The sequence below is a fragment of the Pezoporus wallicus genome, unplaced genomic scaffold (genome assembly GCF_028554395.1).
Source record: "Pezoporus wallicus isolate ANWC-B61680 ecotype Strahan unplaced genomic scaffold, APGP_CSIRO_Pwel_v1 contig_3365, whole genome shotgun sequence".
Lineage (NCBI taxonomy): Eukaryota > Metazoa > Chordata > Aves > Psittaciformes > Psittacidae > Pezoporus > Pezoporus wallicus.
In genome coordinates this window covers 1,019,805-1,039,173 of record NW_026640883.1, presented here as the reverse complement: position 1 = coordinate 1,039,173, position 19,369 = coordinate 1,019,805, and the positions used below count along the sequence as shown (strand labels likewise).

Sequence of the window (19,369 nt, the reverse complement as noted above, 5' to 3'; positions counted from 1 at the left end):
GCAAGACTGTGATTCAGTGTGGTGCAGAGGGAGCGGTGAGTTCCTGTAGTTGCTTAGATGCATAGGACCTGCCCTATACGTGCAGGTCTGCGGTTGCTGAGGACATGCTCAGGTGTCAGTCACAGCTTCCCCTCAGTGATAGATAAAATGCGGTTGTGTTACCAATTGTGGGTAGTTTCTTAAAATAAAGCTGCTAAGGAGTCGTTTGTGTAATGAGGGTAGAAGACTTCCGCACATTCCTATAGCCATAAAAGAGGAGTTTGATCATAACGAGGCACTGTTGCATTGCGACACCGCTGAAGAAGGGAGGGAAGGGTTATATGTGTATAATTGAAGCTCTCTACAGTTGGAATAATGCAGGATGAGCGTGCCTAGGGCTTTTCTCGCAGCTGAAGGAGAATTCAGCCTAGCATTTCACCTTGAGCCAGCAAAAACGTGGTTCCTACGTTCAATAAGTTCCATGTGCGAGATTAGTCTTGATGTTGAACAATCCCTCTTGATTTTCCCTTGATGTTAAGGCAACTCTGCAGCAAAATGCAATTAAGTCCATGATTACTTTATAGAATGAGATACCAGGTCCCAGGTTTCCTTTTCGAAATGTGCAAAATATGTTCTCCTACCCCTCCCCCCCCCCTTCCTTCCTTAGCAGGCTTTGCTGAGCCCTTCAAGGGACTCAAGGGGGCTGCCCCATGGTGGGCTGGTTGCCCAGGGCCCGAGGTCCCCCCAGGATTGTCCTGGTGGAGGGTGAGGATGCTGATGAACAGCAGATGGGAAGCGCTCTTTAAAGCGAGGATTCATTCTTCTCCAAACTGGCTTTGCTCTAAAAGGATGCGGTTGCTGAAATAGAAAAGGGAATGTGTTTTCCACCTCCTCATCCCCAATTCAAATCTAGCCCCAGCTGACAGTGAGCAGGAGTCATTAGCACGCCAAAGCAGCCATGTCCCGCATGAAGTGAGCTTGGTGACTCCTGGGCCAGTTTCTAATGCACAGATGGTAAAATAATCCCACTGCCCTGCTTGCCAGCTTTGTTTGCTGCCTGCCTGCGAAAGGCCAGAGCATGACTAGGGACTGCATTACCCCTTCCACCTCTTGGAGACAGACCGGCGGGCAGTGTGGGGAAAGCTGCATGTACTAAAGCATGTGGCTTCACCACGCGTCAGCGAGTTGACTCATGGACCCAGGCAGACGGCTGACACCCCTGGAGCTCCCAGCTCTTTGCTCCTCCCTTCCCCTGGATGTCTCCACCTCATGGCAGAAACATCTGCACTGTACGTGAAGCAGCCTCTGGCTGCCTGTATCTTACAGCCCTGCAGATTAAAGTCATCTGGGGCCGATCCTTGGTCCCCCCATACATCAGGGTGTATAGTAGTGTTTGGGGGTTGATCTATGTGTAGTTCAGCTGTCTGTGCTGTGGCTGGGGGCCGAGGGACAGCTGGGACAGCAACTGCTTTAGCAATCCAAGTTTAATCTGCCTGCGTCCGTGAGTCAGCACCCTCTGAGTGCATCTGTCTCCAGCACCGAGGCAGGACACGCATGCCAGAATAGCACAGCCTTGCTTTAAAATCCAGACGACTGGGAGGAGGGGGAAGAGCAGGCTCAAGTGAGCTGTTAAGCAATCGCTAATGACAGAGTGACACAGCTCCGGCTCTGCATGGGTTGAGTAAGGAGTGCTACGATGAGAGATTCTCATTTAAACATAGCTCCTTCAGTGACTCCCCAGCTGCAGTGGCTTATCGGGAAGCCGAGGAATCTGAGCATTGCGTGTTCCTGGGTCAGCCCAAGGAGGAGAATGCATCCCAGCAGCGCCTTTCCCTAGCAATTAATGCATTTGCTTGATGCAAGCACTGTAAAGAATTGCAGCCCTTGCTTGTAGGCATGCTTTGTGCTGTCTGAGTGACAGAGCTTTGTGAGAGCTACTCCTGAGCTTTGGGTTTGCCTGTACTGCATGTCAGCTACAGAGTGAAATGCTTGGGTACCCATCCCCTGGCCAGGCAGGACAGAACAAAGTCCCCTTGGGAGCTTGGGCTTTGATCCTTCTCACTTGTAAAGGGGTTGAGTTACTGCTTCCCTGCTCCCTACTGTTTTACCAGAGGCAAACCTACCCTGTGACCCTCCACCTGTGCCACAGTTCGCTTCTAGATCCAAAAAGCATCCAGGAGGGTAATTTGGTGTTTTTTACGCTCACAGAAGTTAAACTTGGAAATGTGTGTAAAATGAATATGTAGTTGTTTCCCTGTCACTTGAATTTGGAAGCAAAAATTGCCTTACTGAACACAGGATCCAGAAGTGTTTGCTGGCTCATTCATTATGTTTGCATGTAGCTACACATACTGGTTGTGTTTATCTGTACCAGCCAGAGCTTCACCTGTAATCCAGGAGATTAATTGGATTTACCTGCACCAAGTAGTAAGTGAGGAAGACCTTGCTAGAGTGTGCTGTGCTGGGAGGATGGAGGCGGGGGGTTAAAATGACCATGATGCAAGTAAATCACCCTGCAGTGATGGCTGTAACTGCGTTTTGTATTGTAAACATCTCTCTGTGTATCCACCTGGTGAAAATGCGAAAGGATTTGAGGTTGTGTTCTTGCTGCTCCTTATCTGAATGTGTTTACATCTGTTATACCCTCTGCAGGGCTCTCTTCCCTTGGCAGCACCTGGCTAAATACCGCCTGCAAAACTGGCTAGGGCCAGCCCAAAACGCCTGCTTCTGCGCAGAGAAACCCATTGCCCTCTCCCAGCCCTTCAGCTCCCATTTGGCTTATGGTAACTGCATACGCCAGGCTTTGTCCTTCCAACTCTGCCTGCTTTGCCCTCCTTTAAGTGAGATTCAGGGGAAGCAAACCAACCATCTCATTGGTATGGGAGGAGCTCTGCCACGCGTCGCATCAATTCATAGATGTTTAAAGCCGGAAGGGACCATTCTGTTCCTCTCTCCTGACCTCCCTTCCCTCATAACACAGCCCATTAAATGCCACCCCGCCAGCACGGTGACTTGTGGTTGAATTAGAGCATCCCTGGTAGGAGGACACCCAGCCTTGATTTAAAGGCTCAGGGTGACAGATCCAGCCCAGGCCTTGAGGAGTTTGCCGCAGGGGTTAATCCCCCTGCTACGGGGAGTTTGTCTTGATTCACTATCACATCATTAAATGTGGTTTTACCTTTGCGGTAGATGGACAATGCCTCTCCTGCCCCTTCTGTGTTCTCAGGAGGGGAGAGATGATGGAGAAGTGAAATTCTCCAAGGGCATATCAGGAAGCGAGAGTCCAAACCCCTGCTCTCACTGTGAGTGTTGTCCTCCTCTGGCTGCAGCTCTGATGGAGGATCTCTTCTCTCCGTGCCCTTGGAGAATGCCTGCCAAAGCCTCATGTACCCTTCTCCCATTTTTGCCCCTACCAATACTGCTTCTTGCCCATGAATGACCCTCTCTCTGTCTGAATTATAACTGATCACCAGACTTTCTCCATTCAGTGTACTGGGAGGAGACCAGCCCGCTCCAGCTCTCCTGGGCCCAACAGGGCTCGCTGCTCTGCAAAAGCAAATGGTGGCCACTGTTGCGTTCCCTGAGCTGGCCGGGTCCACACAAGCTCTTTCTTTTATGTTCCCTTTTGGAGTGTCACCAGAAAGGAGTGTTTGCAATACCTGGCCATGTTGTGACTCAGTGTATACTGGAGATGTCTTTGTCACATAAAAGAAAAAAAAACAGAAAAAAATAAATAAATTAAAATTTAGTAGAAACACAGCTCGTGTTTGGGGTGATCCTTTTGCTTCCACAGGCTCATTTCCCAATGAAGCGGCTGAGGAGCCGCCGCACAGTCTGCGGGGACGCGCTTCCACCACTCCCCTCCGTCTCCCCATCAGAGACAGCTGCCAGTACTAGAAGTGGTCAAACAGTTGGAAGAAGCCTTTTCCCTTTGGATTTTCACTTGTCCAGAACTCTCGGAAAAGCCTGCCAGCGGGAAAGCCAAACTTCGGGACGATCTTCCCATGTCAGGAACCATTTTGTAGGTTAAAAAGCAGCGTGTCAGGGAACACGTCCCCACCGACCTGGCAGGGAAAGGGAAGGGGAAAAAGAAAAGCAGCAAACAATCTGGGTTTGGTTCAGGGGTTGGAGGGGGTTTAGAGGGAGGGAAGCGAATTCCGGGGTTGTTCCTTTCCAGCTAATTTGACTCATTACTGTTCCAAGAAGCGAGAAGCCAGTAGAGCTCTTAAGCATCAGGTCCCTCCCTGCACGGCCGGGATGCCTGGAATGCTGTCGGAGCCGCTGGAAAAAAACCATTATGGATGGTCACACTTAATTCCTTTTCTCTCCTTTTTTTAAGGCACGCTTTATCCCGAGCCCTGGTATTTTTTCCGCAAAGTAGGAAATACTTTTTCATCTCGTTTTGCCTAATGGATTGGATGCAAAAAATATTCCTCTGGCAAGTGAACACCCTGAGAGTTGTTTGACTTGTCACGACGTTATGTATCGGCCCCGGAGGCCCCAGCCCCTGCTTCCCCTCTCCCGGTGCTGTTTACGGTGCGACGCGCTGTAATTTATGGCGAGGCTGGTTGTGACCTTGCATGCGTCTGCTGGGGCGAACCGCAGCGCGCTTCCCCGCACGAGCCCCGCTTTGCATGCACAGGATGAATGAATTTAGTGCTCCCAAAAGGGCGAGGATCCGAGTGGATTGGCTGTGGGGAGGGGAAAAATAATGCTACTAATAATCCACAGCCTGGAGGAGAAATAAACACTGAGGGTTTTGTTCCTCTTTGACCAGTGTTCCCCTGTGTTTATGGCCTTGCACTCGCCTTTATCAGAGCAGAGAAATCAAATTGTCTATGGCTGTGGAGCCAGAGATTGCAGCCGTAGTGTTGTAGCCACAATGGGCATCACCCAGCCCTGCCGTGCTCTGCTGGACCAGTGGCCATGCAGTGCTCTGGCCACACTGCCCCACAACTGCATGACCCAGGCGCTGCACTGAAGCTTTCTACATTTAGTATGTTGGTGTGGACACGAGCTCGCCCCGCAGCCCTGCCGTTGGCTCCTGGCTGAGTCGCAGCTCCGGGCTCAGTTGGCTGAATTTGGGCTCGTTGGGTTTTTTATTGCAATCTGTTCACTCATTTCCCTTCCCAGCGCTGATTGGAAGCGAAACTCCTGTAAAGCTGCAGTCTGTGCTGGGGGACGCTGTCAAAGGCTTGCTGGGAGCAGCATGGGATGTGGGGGGTGCCCTCTCCACATCTCCTATTTAGCTGGCTGACCAAGATGAATATCTGTGTCCTTATAATGGGAAAAGTACAACAAAAATAAGCAAAACCGCAGTTGGAAGCGGAGGGGTTGGAAGGAGCCCCTCTGCTTGCAATGTGCTGTGACTGCACGGCTCCAAGCCGCAGCCCGACGAGCAGCACAACCAGGCAGCCAAATGCAGCCCTGAGCGAATAACCCTGTGGGGAAGGGGAGCTGTCAGGTAGGTTAGGGCCCAGGTCTGAGCTGCGTTAGGTGCTGGCAGGAACGCCCTGTGAATAAATCATCTGGATGAGACGTATTTTTAAGCAGAGGTTGTCCTTGCTGCTTGGCTTCTCAACCTTTATTTGTGCTGCTGATGGGAGCTGAAGCCTGCGAGCTTTAATGCTTTCCCGGCTGGCAGAGGAGAGCTGGCAGGGGCTTGGGATGCTGAGAGGGATGCTGATGGGGACAGAAGGTCCCGCCATGCTGAGAGCATCACCCATGGGCTGGGGACTGCAGCCCGTGACAGCTGGGTCCCCACTGGCCAGGCAGTATTGGCATGGCTGATCCGGCTGTCCTGCCCTGGCTCCACTGCCCTCCGCAGTGTCAGACAGGAGGATTTATATGTATTTTGAGTTCATTTTTATAGCCAGCACCTGTGAGGCCAGCGCCAGGCAGGGATAAAAGAGGGGGCCACGCCATAGGGAGCCAGGACAACAGCATGAGCATGGAGAGCTGGGCTGGGGGAATGGGGAAACTGAGGCACAGCAACCTCAATGTGCCTTGGGGTGACGCTTGGAGCCGGGGGCTGCGGCTGCGTTTGGAGCCGGGGCAGGATCCGCAGCTCTGGCAGCCCGGCGGGGGCCGGGGGGGACACACTGAATCGGGTGCATTCAGCACAGCACAGCTGGTGCGGGCTGCGGAGCAGGGGGGCTGCAGTTGCTCCTGACACTTTTGCCTCTGAATGTGATGATAAACTCCCTTTCCCGATTAGCGCTGATCCCTCTGCCTCCAAAACAGTTGGCCCTAATGAACATACGGCCCAACAGCTGTAAGCGGTTATACATATGCATGGATATATATATTTATCCCCCCCCCCAGCCCATCCATATATACTGGAGATCACAGCTGTTGCTATTCTTCCTTGCAATGCAGATCAGACGCTCTCTCTCTTTGGAGTCTTACTTGACCTATTTTGCAGGCGCAAGATTTTTTGTGATGATGATTTCCCCAGTTGGTGCTTTTGATTCTGCCTGAAACATCTTGATTGAAGGCAAACAATGGCAGCTCCGGCAGCCGGCAGCGCCCCGCACCCCCGGCAGCCGCCACGCGCCAGTGGGGGGGACCGGGGACCTGCCGGCTGCTCTGTCCCGACCTGCCTCCTCCGGTCCCCCTTCCCTGTGCCCACGGGACATGGCGCTGCTGCCTGGCCCATCAGCTTGGACACGCAACCGGGACCTCGAGGCTTGTGCTGGTGTCCCCATCCTCTGCCACCTCCAGCTGGGCTGTGACCTGCTCAGCCCTGAGCCCCCCGTTCCATCACCGTTGGGGTGCCTCAGCTTTAAGGCCAGGGGAGGAGATGGTTCCAGAGCTGGCAGGAAAGACAAAACCCCAGTGGCTGCTCCATCCCAGAGTGCAGCGATGCTCTGCAGTGATGGAGATCTTCCAAGCCCTTCCTGCAGGGACCCCGTCTCTGCTTGTGGTTCAATGCAAGGTTTTGGGTCTGACAGGGAGTTCTACAGCCCCACAGCCATGTGGGGTGCCCCAGAGAAGGCCCCCAAAGTTGCTGCATGCCAGCAAGGAGAAGCATCCATCCGAGTGCACAGACATTTCTTGTTTGGTGTTTCTGTTTGAAGCGTATCCTTCATCCGGGTTTATTCAGCAATTGGGATGTTCTTGTCCTGTCCCAGCTGGAGGATGCAGAGCAGGAGGCAGGAGGGGAGGATGGAGGCAGGAGAGGGAGAAGCCAAAAGTAAGTTTTTAAAGCACTAAGGCTGCAATTTCCGCCTCCATCCTGAGCCTGGAGCTGCTGCAGCTGCAGCAAGGCTCCAACCCTGTCCCCTTCCCTCCATCCCAAAGGCAGTGCAGCCAGCAGAGGCCAAACCAGGGGCTGCAAAACACCAGCCCTAAGGGTCCATTAGGGTCCCTGCATGTAAGCAGCACCCTGAGGTGTTCCACCCTTGCACAGCTGCGGCCCCCTGAGCCCCTCCATGGGCACTGGCCTAAAAGGAGGGAATTACTTCAGAAATACACTTTTCTTTACAAACCCCAACCCAAACCCCACCAAACCACCAGTGATTCGTCCCAGGCAGCGAGTCTCTTCATTTACTCATTACGAGATAATACCCAAATCTGGCTAATTAATATTCCTGCATATTTTCCAGGGGCTGATGAGGTATCTTAAACATCTCGCTGAGAGAGCTTTCATATTTATAAGGTTGATGTGCAAACTCAAATTGATGCCATCTAAATATACCCCTCACGTATAAGCATGGGGCTTCGCTCCCAGGGCGCCGGGGGGGTTCCCTGGGTGCACACCCCGGCTTGAAGCAGCACCCGGGGGCTCGGCGGGTGGGAGAGCTGCCCATGAAGGTTCCCATGAGCTGGTGTGTGATGGAGCGTTGTCCATGTTTCCATGAGGATGTGAGGTCTGTTTCCTTGGGGAAGGGGAGCGGAGTGCAGCAGGCACTGACCCGGTGGTGGCCATGCGGTCAGCAGTGCTTTGGGGCACACGGCTGGATGTGCTGACAGCCCCAGGCCAGGGCCTGCAGCTTCCTGCTGAAACCCTTTTCCAAGGTTAAAAATAGGACTTGGTTGCAAACTGAAAGCCTGGTTTGCATTCACTCTCATTATGTTGATTGCTTATTTACATGTATGCAAATGGGGGAAGAGGCAACGGCTCCTCCACCTGGGGACCCCTCGGCACGGCAGAGCCTGAACCCCACCGGTTAAATCCCTGCTGAGGGATGGCCCCTGGATCAGCCTGCAAATGAAGCATCAGCCGCTCTCATGCACCCAGCCGCGGATAAGACGCAGCCCCGCGCCCGGTGGTGGCCGGAGGGGTGGTGGTTGCTGCTGCCTCGGCCTCTCCCCTCACCCTGCTCTGCCAGATGTGCGTGTCCAGCTCCAGCTGTTCCCCATCAGCCTCCCTCGAGCAGCCCTGGGATCCTTTTTCCACCAGGCCCCACGTCCTTCATCAGACACCAATTTGGTCTGGCCCAGCTGCTCATTTTTCTTCCCGCCGCGTGACATGTTTTCACCTGGCTCCTAATCCGTCTCTTTCCATTCACAACTCGAGCTGTTTATGGATGTGCCTCGGCTCCCCTGCTTTTCCCACCCCCTGGACAGAGCCATCCATCAATAAAACCCTGCTGAGCACCAGAGCATGGAGCATTGGAGCATGGAGCATCCGTGCTTCCCCTCCCGGTGGCCTGGGACGCTGTTAACCCAATGGGGCTGAGGGCACACCACCCAGTGGCGTGACCCCGGGGGGAGCATCACCTCCATCCCTACCACATGGGGTTTGATGATGTGGTGCTGCGGTTCCAGGGTCCTCTTCCTGGCTGGGGAGGGCACTGGGGGCCATGGCACCAGGGCTCTGTCCCCACTGTTTTGGGACTTCTCCCTCTTGCACAGGCGCAGGGAGCCCACAGCGAGGACATGTCCCAAGCCCTTGGGGGTCACCCTGTGTCCCAACCCCATCCCCGTCCCCCCAGTCTATAGGGACAGGTGCCTTAATGCGGCAGCTGTCCCGTCCTGCAGGAGGAGGCAGCTGTGCCAAGGGGGAAGAGGGTGGTGATGGTGATGACAGCTGGGAGGCACCAAGCGCAGGGGATGTGCGGTGCGGGATGGCCATGGCTGTGCATCGGGGACTGCTCCTGGACCCCCCTCCACAGAGAGGGAAGTCACTCATCTCACCCCTGTCTGTGTCCCTGTCACTCCTGGGGCTCTTCCCCTTCTCCCGGCAGCCAGGCACATGGACATGGGGAAAGCATCGTGCGGTCCCTGTGGTGGAGGCTGTGAGCATCCCACCAGAGTGCTTTGCTTGTGACCAAGAAGAAAACCCCCAAATATCCCAGTGGATTGGGTGTTTCCTGAAGTGTCTGCACAGGATGGGGCTGGGAAGGGCCCAGCAGCACAGCGCAGCACCCTGTGCACAGAGTGGTACAGGGGTGGGGTGCACTGCCTGGAAAGGGGGCCCTTTGGCAAGGGATTTGCTGCTGCCTCCCTTGGGCTTGGATGGGCAGAGCCAAGCACAAAGGTCCCCTCCCTCCACCCACTGCCCGCTGGTTTCAGACCCTCTTCCATTCTCATTTCCCACCAAAGCAAGGGGGGAAACCAAACCGGAACAAAACCAGGAAGAAACAGAGGAAGCCAAGCCCGAAGAGCGCGATGGTAAAAACCTGAATGCCTCTAAGACACTGCTCTGCTTTACAAAGTCAGCCCCAATTTCCCCAGATGAAGAGCTGGCCCCTGTACAGGCACAGCCAGCCCAGCCCATGGCTCCACTGTAAGCTCTGTCTGAAGGTTTTCTCCTGCCCCTTCCCATCCTTGGCTGAGCACAGAGGGTCCCTGAACCAACCCGAGGTGCTGCCAGCACACAGAGAGCCCAGGGGCAGTGGGGATGGAGCCTGGGTGCTGAAGCTGCAGCATGGCCGGCACGGTGGATGCCGGAGAAGGGAGGAAAGCCGCTGCCCCATCCCCAACCCTGTCCCCATCCCACAATGGGGATTGTTCTGGAGGCTGCAGGCAGGATGCGGCCTGGCCAGCTCCATGCCTGACTCACATCCTCACCGGCTGGGAGGGAGCCGCAGGGAGACATGACTCCAGCATCCTCCCCACAGTGCTGGGATGCAGGTTGGGTGCTGGTGGGCACCCGCTGTCACCCCATCCCCGCACTGATCCCTCCCAAACAGCCCTGTGGAAAATCCCCGTCATCGTTGGAGCAGTTCCTTCCGAAAGCAGATGGGAGCTTCCCGCCGGAGCTGGCGTTCCCGGGGGGAAGAGCTGCAGCAGAGCGAGGCGTTTGCACTAAGTGATCACATTTATTTGAGTACTTTGTGTGTGTGTGTGTGTGTTCTAAAATCGGTTACAGAATAAATACCTGTGCCTTATAGCAGGAAGTCCACTTTCTTTTTATACAAAGTGCTTGTTACAGGAAGTTGCATCAGCGATAGGCAGGAGGGGGGGGCGCAGGGCCACGCGGCCCCTCCTGGAGACGAGAACAGGTTCTTTGTTTATTGATTTATTCGTGATTTCTTTTGTTTTAAAGTTTCTTTTCCCTTTTTTTCTTTTTTTTGTGTTTTTTTTTGTTATTTTTGTGCATTAATTTCCTGCCATCGTGTATTTACAAACCTCTGAAAGAAGGAAAACAACAAAAAATGCCAATAGGTGTGAGAGGTGGCCTCGGAACACAAAAAATCAGCCTCTTAAAATAAAAAAAAAACAAGGTAACAAACCCAAAATCTACATTTCATACGGAATCCATGATGGGTGGCTTTCTTTTTCAAAAGGGAAAGAGAAGGGTGGGAAAAAGAGGAAAAACGGAACCAAACGGAATAAAAATGAACTTGGAGAAATGGGAAGAGGGAAGGTGCCATTGTCCCTTCTGGAGTTTTCCAAAGGCAGAGAGGAGCAAGGAAGAGCACAGGCCCAGACGCCCGACTGAAATCCCCATCAATTTCTTCTCAGTAATTTCTCCCTCATCTTTTCCCAGCGAGGGGCAGGAAGGACTTTCCAAAATTAAATAAAAAAAAAAAAAAAGAGGAATTAGAAGGAAAAAAAAATTATTTCATTTTAAAGGGATTAAAAAAAAAAAGAGCGAGAGGGGGATGAGGGAACAACCCTCCCCAAAATCCTGGAGGGGCGGGAGGCGGGGAAAACATCGCGTTTGATTTAAAAGGGGGTGATGGTGGGGAAGAAAAGCCAAACCAAACCAGACTTCTCCCTCCGAGCGCGCCACGGAGCAGACTGTGTGTGATGGTTAACTGGTGACGTAGTGTTTCGCCGACGGCTGGCCGTACACCCTATAGAAATCCTGCCGCCCGTGCTGCTGGGATGCGTCAATCCATTCCCTCACGGCAAGTCCCGGGAGCGACTGTGGGACGGCAGGGGCAGGCGGCAGCGGGTGGGAATACTCCTGCGATGAGACTGTCCAGGGGAAGTGCCCCGACCGCGGGTAGGGCTGGTGCCCGCTGTGGTTGGACACAGAGGAACAGTAACAGTTATCCACGGAGCAGACGAGGATTTTGCGCCCGCCGTACTGGGAGAGCACGGACTGCTGAGATGATGTGGTGTTGGGGTAGTGAGATGGGTTGAAGACAGAGCCCGAGTGCACCGGCTGTGGGCCGCTGGGAAGTCCAACTATGTGCTGCGTGGAGCTACAAGGCACCATGGCTTGTGCGGACTGCCCCTCGCCAGCCGAAGCGCCCTGGCTCATGTACTGGCTCGCCACAGTCCCGGACGATGGCTCGAGGAAGCTGCCCTCGGGAAAGGCGGTGGAGTGCTTGCGCTTCTCCGCGCCGGAGTTGCTGACAGTGCAGGGGTACATGGGGATGCTCTGCAGGAAGGGGACGGGGGTGCTCAGAGGACCTGCAGAGGAGAATGGGAGAGGGGGGTTGCATCAAGCACAGCTACAGGGTACTGGTCCCAGTCTGCAGCAAAGCCCCAGGACCCACGTTCCAGCCCCACACGAGCAGAGGGTTCCCCATCCCGCCTCACCAGCAGCACACTGGGCAAACAGCCATACACAGGTGAACTTGCAGGTTCTATTCCGGACCTGGCCGGCAGGCTCAGAGCAGCCTGAAGTGCTGCTCTGCAATCATTGCATAGGCTGAGCCCATGCACAGCTAGTGACCATGGTCTGTAACAGGATCAGGGTGGGACAGCCTGGGTGACAAACCCAAATCCCCTTCCTGAGTACCCACAACCTCCGCAGGATGTGGTCTGCTCCCAGGCATGGGCTGGGGGCTGTGGTACCACGCTGGCCCCTGGCTGTCCCTACCCGGGCACCGACCCCCAGCTTTCCACTAACATTTCCTGCTGATGGCCAGCCCTCTGCTCTGTCACCCCAAAACACAGCTGCTTCACAGGCCAAGGGGAATGTCCTGGGGAGAGCCAGGAGCTCGCTTCATGGCATCTCCATGTCCATGCTGACCGCAGAGAGGTTCCCATGGGTCCTTGCATCCCAACAGCTCTCCCAACCCTCTTGTATTGGGATCCGCAGGACACCCAGCTATGGATACAGGAGGTAGTGAGGTCCCATGCTTCCCCCTGGCACCCCTCAGACTTCACCCACCTTCCAGCAACTTCCTGAGCTGCTTTTCCTTCTTGGCGATCTCGTTTAGGAAGAGCTTCGAGTTGAGGTGGCCGATTTTAGGTGGGGGCAGGCTGCCACCTGTACAGTTCTGGGTCCTGTTGGGGACCATGGGCAGAGATGAGAGATGTGAGGGACAAGGTACTCTCAGGGGAGGGTCAGATGGATCCTTCCTCACACCCCTCTGGGGGAAAACCACTTCCCTAGGGCAGCAGTGTGGAGGGCAGCAGGGAGCTGTCTCTCTCTCGATGGGCAGGACTTTTCCTGTGCAGCTTTGCTGTGAAGGTCCCATGCCAGGACTCACCTCCTGCAGCCCCTGTGTCCCCCACCATGGCCACCCCAGCTCCCATTGGCTCCACTAATGTTGCCTCTGCCCCAGCAGAGCCAACTGAGCCCTGTGACCCAACCCAGCTGCTCCCACTCTGTACAGAATGTTGGATGGGATGCTGGGTCCCAGCTTTGCTCTTCCACAAGCACAACACTGTGTTTCCCTCGTCCAAGGGGAAGAGTTGATTCAATGGCTGCAGGAGGGGATTTTTTCATCCTCCCAGAGAAAAAGGAATAGTGAAGCATGAAACATGCCTCTCCCAGGCCCTGTAGCATCCCTGGCCCTGGTTCTCCTCTGGGCATTGTGCTGCTGCCACCCTGCAAACAATAAACATGCCCCTTCCCCAGCACACTTACCTGTCCATTAAGATTTTCACAGACTTGGTGTTCTAGGAAGGGAAGGAGAAGATCTGGTCAGTTAGGCCTGTCCCTGCTGTAGCAGTCACCTCCCCTTTCGGTATCACCTTCTGTGGCCCCCCAGGAGGGGACAGGCTGCCCAGGGGTGCTAAGCCCCCTCTCCCCAGCACAGGCTGTCCCAGCTCCATCTCCAGCTACGGCATCTCCTCATTCAAGGCTGGTGCTGAGTCTGCCCCACTTCTCCTTGCCTTCTCCCACTGCTCAGCCACCTGAAGGCATCAGCTAGCTCTGTCAGTGTCCCCAGTCCCCTCACCACCATGTCCCACTCCTCCCCATGGCCCCCATCCCATCCCCGCCTTGTCTTACCTTCATGAAGTTGATGTCCTCAGTTTTGTCGAACATCACCTGCACAGAGCTGAGGAGCTTCTTGGCCTCCTGCATGCGCTCATTGAGATGGAGGACCTGGGCTGCGTTCTCGTTGCAGAACTTGGCCTGGGCCTTGTCCAGGATCTCCATGGTCTTCCGCAAGTCCTCATCCAAGATCTGGTGCATCTTCTCGTACTGCAGGCGCACCTCGTCCTTCAGCTGGCTCACCTTCTCCTGGGGGAGAGGACCAGGGTCAGGCCCACTGTGCCCTCCAACCATGGTGTCCCAGGATACCGGGGTCCACTCCTCAGCAGGGCCGAGTGCGACCTGGGAGCTGCACCATAGCTCTGCCCCCCTGCAGTACCCACACAGACCTAACCTTGCCATCAGCAGCCACATGTGCCAAGACCCAACAGGGACACTGTAGACAACCCCTTGGACCTACCTCTAGGGTCTAGGTGGGGATCAACCCTAGAGAGCTAACATCAAGCAACAGTGTGCCACACCACCTTGGAAAGTCCCATCCATCCCCATCTTCATCCTCATTCCCATTCCCATCCCCATTTCCACCCCAGGCTGGGGACACCATGCTCCAGAGCCCTTCCCCCCATGCTCTGGGAGGCCCAGGAGCTTTAAGGACCACAAGCTAATCTTGTTTTACCCATATCCCAGCAAAACACCCACTTGCATCTCTTCCACCTCCTGGGTATTTCAGTGATTTATTCAGGGATTTCCCACTTCCAGATCCTCCCCTTCTGCCTGGGATGAAGCCAGGAAGTCTGTGTTGAGCTGAGGGTTTGGTGGGACATCTGATATGTAAGGACAGCTTTGTTCCTTGCCTCTCAATTCACACCAGGACCCACAAGACTGTAGGGCAGCCCCAAACATGATTTTTCACCCAAAAGGATGACTTGCACGACAGCAGGTCTGTCCAGCCACTCACCCCTTGCATGTCCACCCTCCTCCCTGCCAATCAGGCCCCTCTGCCCCTGCAGCCTGTCCCTATTGCCTCATAGGGTGACAGTCCCTTGGGCTGGCTGCAGCAGGGCGAAGCACCAGTTACCTCGACCAGCCGCTTGTCCGATTCCAGCTTGTAGAGCTGCTCTTCGATGTCTTGCTCCCGCTCCTCCAGGCGGTCCTGCTGCTTCATCAGCATCTTCTGCAGAGATGGGAGAGAGGAGCAGTTGTTAGAGAGCAGTGGCCACACACACCAGGAAGCTACGGTGCTGCCTGCCCTGGCTCTGCCCGTGTCGCTCAGGATGGACAGTGCTTCTTCACAGCGGGGTGCCACTGCTGAGCTGAAAGCCCAAGCATGCCTGGTGGAGGTGGAAATCTTGCCATATCAATGGCTGCACAGAGGGCCTGTATATGCTGGGCTGCCTTATCAGCTGAGGACCTTGATTTGGGTCCCCTGGATGGGGGCAGCCCCTTGGGTAACATTCTGCAACCCGGTCACTGGGGTTTGGTTCAGGGGGGACACAGGGAGAGCTCATCTGCCACTATGGCAGCACTGTTTTGAGGCCCATCACCCATCGCCAGCAGGCTCCTGCAAGACATGGCCACCCCCCTCACACCCCTGTATGCTGTGCCAAATCCTTTCTGTGTTCCCTGCCTCTGTGACAAGCCCCAGAGCCAGCATCAGCATAATCAGGAGGGACAGAGAGAGGAGGAACAGGGCCTCCCCCCACCAGGCTGCCAGCCCCTGGCCCCCAGTCCTTGGGGCTGGGCTTGGGCCATCAGCCTAATAACTGGGACAAAATCTTAGTCCCCAGCTATCAGCATGAGCACTTTGCTCCTGCATGCTTCCCCATCTACTACACGTGAGAGAAGGGTTCCATCCCTGTAAGCAGGAGCAAAACATCCCTCAAAATCAACTCCAGATTCTCTCCCTCTGTGGTTATCCCAGGGAAGAGCCATGGCACCAGCGCGGTGAGAAGGGCTTCACCCAGCACAGAGACACGGCGTTAGAGACTCAACGACAGGGGCGAGATGGGAAGAAACCGGCAGCAAGGATGAATTTCGAGGGGATTATTGCTATTATAAACTGTCGCTCGGGGATTTATAATCAAGTAATTAATTCCTGGACGAGGCGGGAGGGGGAGGGCGGCAGAGGCGCTGCCGGGATTAATTGCATTGCAGGGAAAGGCTGTCACCTCCGACTCAATTTGGGAGCAGGAATGCAAAGCCTCCTCCTTCCCTATTGTTTCCCTTAAGGTCTCGGGCACCTCCAGCCTCACTGCCATGGGGCTCCTACCGTTGATAATAATGAGGAGCTAAAAAAACCCCAGTTTCCCACTCGCAGTCACACTCCGCATGTGCGTGCACCCACTCATGCACATGGACACACAGACAGCACATTCGCTGAAGCAGGGTCCGAGGGGCAGCAACAGAGCCCCAGGCATGAGGGAACATTTGGTGGCACATTCATACAGAAAGACGAGGGCCTGCAAGCATCCGAGGGCATTGCTGTTGCTATGTTTAAGACCAGCTGAATAGGTGGGAGTGCCTACATGGAGAAAGGTTTGATGCACATAGTAAAAATCTCCCTTTTTCATCATTAAAGAGCCATTCTACAGTCAGCAGCAACCTGCTCCAGCAGCGGTGAAGGCAGGTGCACGTCAACACAACCTGCCCCCAGCACCACTGGTTGAAAACAGGGTTTGCAACATCCCCCTGGTGCGGAGCATAGTGCACCTGGCTCTGGATCTTGCTCCGGCATCCACAGGCTGGAATTTCCCCACCAAAATCACAGTCAACCGATGGGAAAGCCGCCTGCTCCAGGAAAGAAGATGCCTTTCCGCATCCCTGTGCGCAGGAGGCTGATGGAGCAGCTCTGGCAGCACAGGCCGAGTTTCTTGCTCCCCAAGCTGGAGAGCCAAAACACATTGCAAGCCTCACACTGAGCCCTTCCTGCACCTCCCTCCCTGCCGGCAGAGACTTGCTGTCTCCATCACGAGCAGCCAGACTCACCCCACACCAATCCACCAGAAGGATGGCTGAGTGTGGGGGGGGCCCTGGGGAGCAGCCAGGTCTCCGGCCCGCATCCCCCAGATGCCAGCTGGGGCAGGGCTGGGCAAGAATGCGGGACAGGATCCAAGCATGCTGGCTTGCTGGGCACAAAGGCCAACCCCCCATCCCACTCCGGCATCAGGGGTCTGACACAGAGCCGCCTTGAGGCAGCCCCTGCTCTTTGCCCTGATGCTGCTGGGATGGTCTCATGGGGGAAAGCAGGGCTTCCCGTCAGTGGCAGATGCCAAGCGGACAGAGGCCACCCTGCCAGCCCATCCAGTGCAAGGGACAGACCAAACAGCCTGAGACACGCACGTATCATCATCCCCTTCCCACCGCCCTGCAGCTGCCGTGGCAGAGCTGCCAACCTTTGTGTTTTGTAACAAACCTCAGGGCGCTCAGCTCCCGGAATCATACAATTACGTGAAATCACAAAAATGTGCATAAATGTATCTATAAACAACTTTCTATACATATAAGTTAATTTAATAGCCCCTCACAGCTGGAAAAAGTGACCGAAATCTAACCTAAAGCCACAGAAATTGTACAGAATAGAGGACATGGAGCCTTTTCTTTAAATCTCACATTTGAGCTACTCTCTTGATTTTAGGGCGATTTAAAACTCATGCATGCCTAGGATTGCAGCAGGATGGGAGGGATTTTGACCCACAGCAACCAAAACCTTAACAAGACACATGGGTCTGAACTACCCCTTCTGGCACTGAGGGGAGAAATCTCATTGTCTCCGCGCACGGGCTAAATTCCTTAGGTATTTTGAAAAGGAAAATATATCCCTTGCCCTTCCATCCCCTCCCAAATCTGGTATTTCTGAAGTCATGAACTCCTCCTCCAGGATCAGAATTTCTCAGGGTAATTTCTCATATTTCATGCATGACCTTGATGTTGAGAGAAACGCAGCTCCCTCCATACAGGCGCCCTTCCCGGGCTCTGAGCGACTCTGTGATCCCGGCTTGTCTTTACTGAGACATGCTGCTGGTCTGCAAAGCGGCTGCTAAAACCGCTCTCTATTCCAACAGCAGCTGAGAGGGAACTCATCTAATTCATCAGTAAGTTAATCTGCAGCCAGGGTAAGAGGCTGGCCCAGCCCCAGGGAGAGGGGCTAGCTGGACATCAGTTTATTCTGCTGGAGTTGCAAGTTATTCCCCCTTCTCATGGAAAAACATAAGGAGGAGGGGGGAAGGCTAAGCCCTAAGTAGGGCTCTCTGCAAACACACCATGGGCATCAACCCCGTGCAGGAGCGGAACCACTGAAGGTGGAAGGAGAAACAAGCAGAGGTTATCCTTTGCTTGCAGATGAGGAGCCCACTGCCAGCAAACAGGATGGGGTGCTGAGGTCACATGCTGGCAGGGAAACTTTACTCGGAGGATCATTTCTATGGCAAGTAAAGCAAGCACTGCAAGGTCTCCTTCTATCCCCCAGGCAGGGGATGAGGGATGCCTGCAGGGGGATAGGGCTGCCCCAACAGAACAGAACTTCTGCAAGATTGAATGCTTGCAGCCAGAAAGTTCAACAGCTGAAGACATACAGGGCATCTGGGCTCCTCATCCCACAGCCATCACCTCTCTGCATCACCACAAGCGTCAGCTGTGTTACATACACCGGTCCAGCTCAGCTGCCCCACAAACCCCACTGCAAAGGGGGGCACTGGGATGTGGGAAGGAGCTCACACCCTCCTGAGACCTCCCAGGCAGGGAGAAACCTGCAAGCAAGATGGCTCCATGGCTTTTTTTAGACTGGTCTCACCACCGTCCTCTCCCAAAGGACAGGGCTAAGTCTATGGTCACTGCTGAGCCCATGATAACAGCACATTACACCCTGCCCTGCCTGGAGCAAAGCACTCCTCTCATCCCCGCTTTGAAGCCCCCAGCAGCCCACGACCCTGGGGCTGGCTCTGGGGCAAAATCCCGACCTGCCCCAGGGTTTTGCCTGCTCCGAGAATGGTCCTTCTGTGCCTCCCTGGAGAAAGCTGGCAGCAAAGAGCCTGTGGCACCCCTTCCCCAGAGGCTCGGGTGCTGGCCAGACCATGCCTGACTCATCGGTTTCAGGAAGGAGCCTGGCAGCTGCACCAGAGCCAGAGAGGTGCCCCTCGACCTGCTGAGCAGCTCTGGTTTTAAATGAGAGCTGGAGCAGTGAAAAGCTTTTCTGTGTTCATGGGGTAAACGAAGCCCATACATCTCCTGTGACGTTTAATAAGCACTGTGCTTCCTACAGGGATGTAACCCCAGCAAAAGTAACCATGTCCCACACATCCACCTGTGGGACACTTGCAAGATGCTAATTCCCAACAAACTAGGCTGAAACCAGCCACAGGTTTGGAGGGTACTAAAGAGGGCAGGTGGACAAACGACAAGAGCACACAGCCCTTGTTCCTGTAGGAAACCGGGGGGAGCAGAGAGCCAGATCGCCCCACAGAGTGCCTTTAACCACAGCTGGCCTAGGGCAGGCATGCTGGCTTCTCTGCCTCCCTCCTTCGTTCTCCTCTTGCCCGGGCCTTCCCCTCGTCGCCAAATCCCAGCCACTGAGTGAATAAGGACATTGTTTGCAGGCACCGGAAAGCCAGAACGGAGGGAGCAGCTCAGAGCACAAGGGGGAGGAAGGGTGAGGAGGAGGAGGAAGGTGGAATGGGAGCGAGGAAGCCACAAAGGGCAGATGCCTGTTGCGGGAATGGCTCCAGACACCTGCAGCTCAGCCCAGGGACTGGGATCAAGGGCCCCCATTGAGACCCGTGTCCCGGCACGTTGCTGGAGACGGGCCCAAAGTCACAGCGACTG

The 19,369-nt window shown here is 54.9% G+C and overlaps 1 protein-coding gene across 1 annotated transcript in view; it reads right to left on the bottom strand.

The window, feature by feature from the left end:
* Positions 1-10,646: 10,646 nt before the first annotated feature.
* Positions 10,647-19,369, bottom strand: part of TRIM8 (tripartite motif containing 8) — a 28,776-nt gene continuing 20,053 nt past the window's right edge. Inside the window, exons 4-8 of the mRNA XM_057421042.1 lie at positions 14,631-14,726; positions 13,568-13,801; positions 13,202-13,233; positions 12,500-12,615; positions 10,647-11,793 (exon numbers count right to left, since the gene is read on the bottom strand). Coding sequence (XP_057277025.1) covers positions 11,186-11,793; positions 12,500-12,615; positions 13,202-13,233; positions 13,568-13,801; positions 14,631-14,726 — 1,086 coding nt within the window. The 3' untranslated portion in view covers positions 10,647-11,185. The remainder of the gene's footprint in view (positions 11,794-12,499; positions 12,616-13,201; positions 13,234-13,567; positions 13,802-14,630; positions 14,727-19,369) is intronic.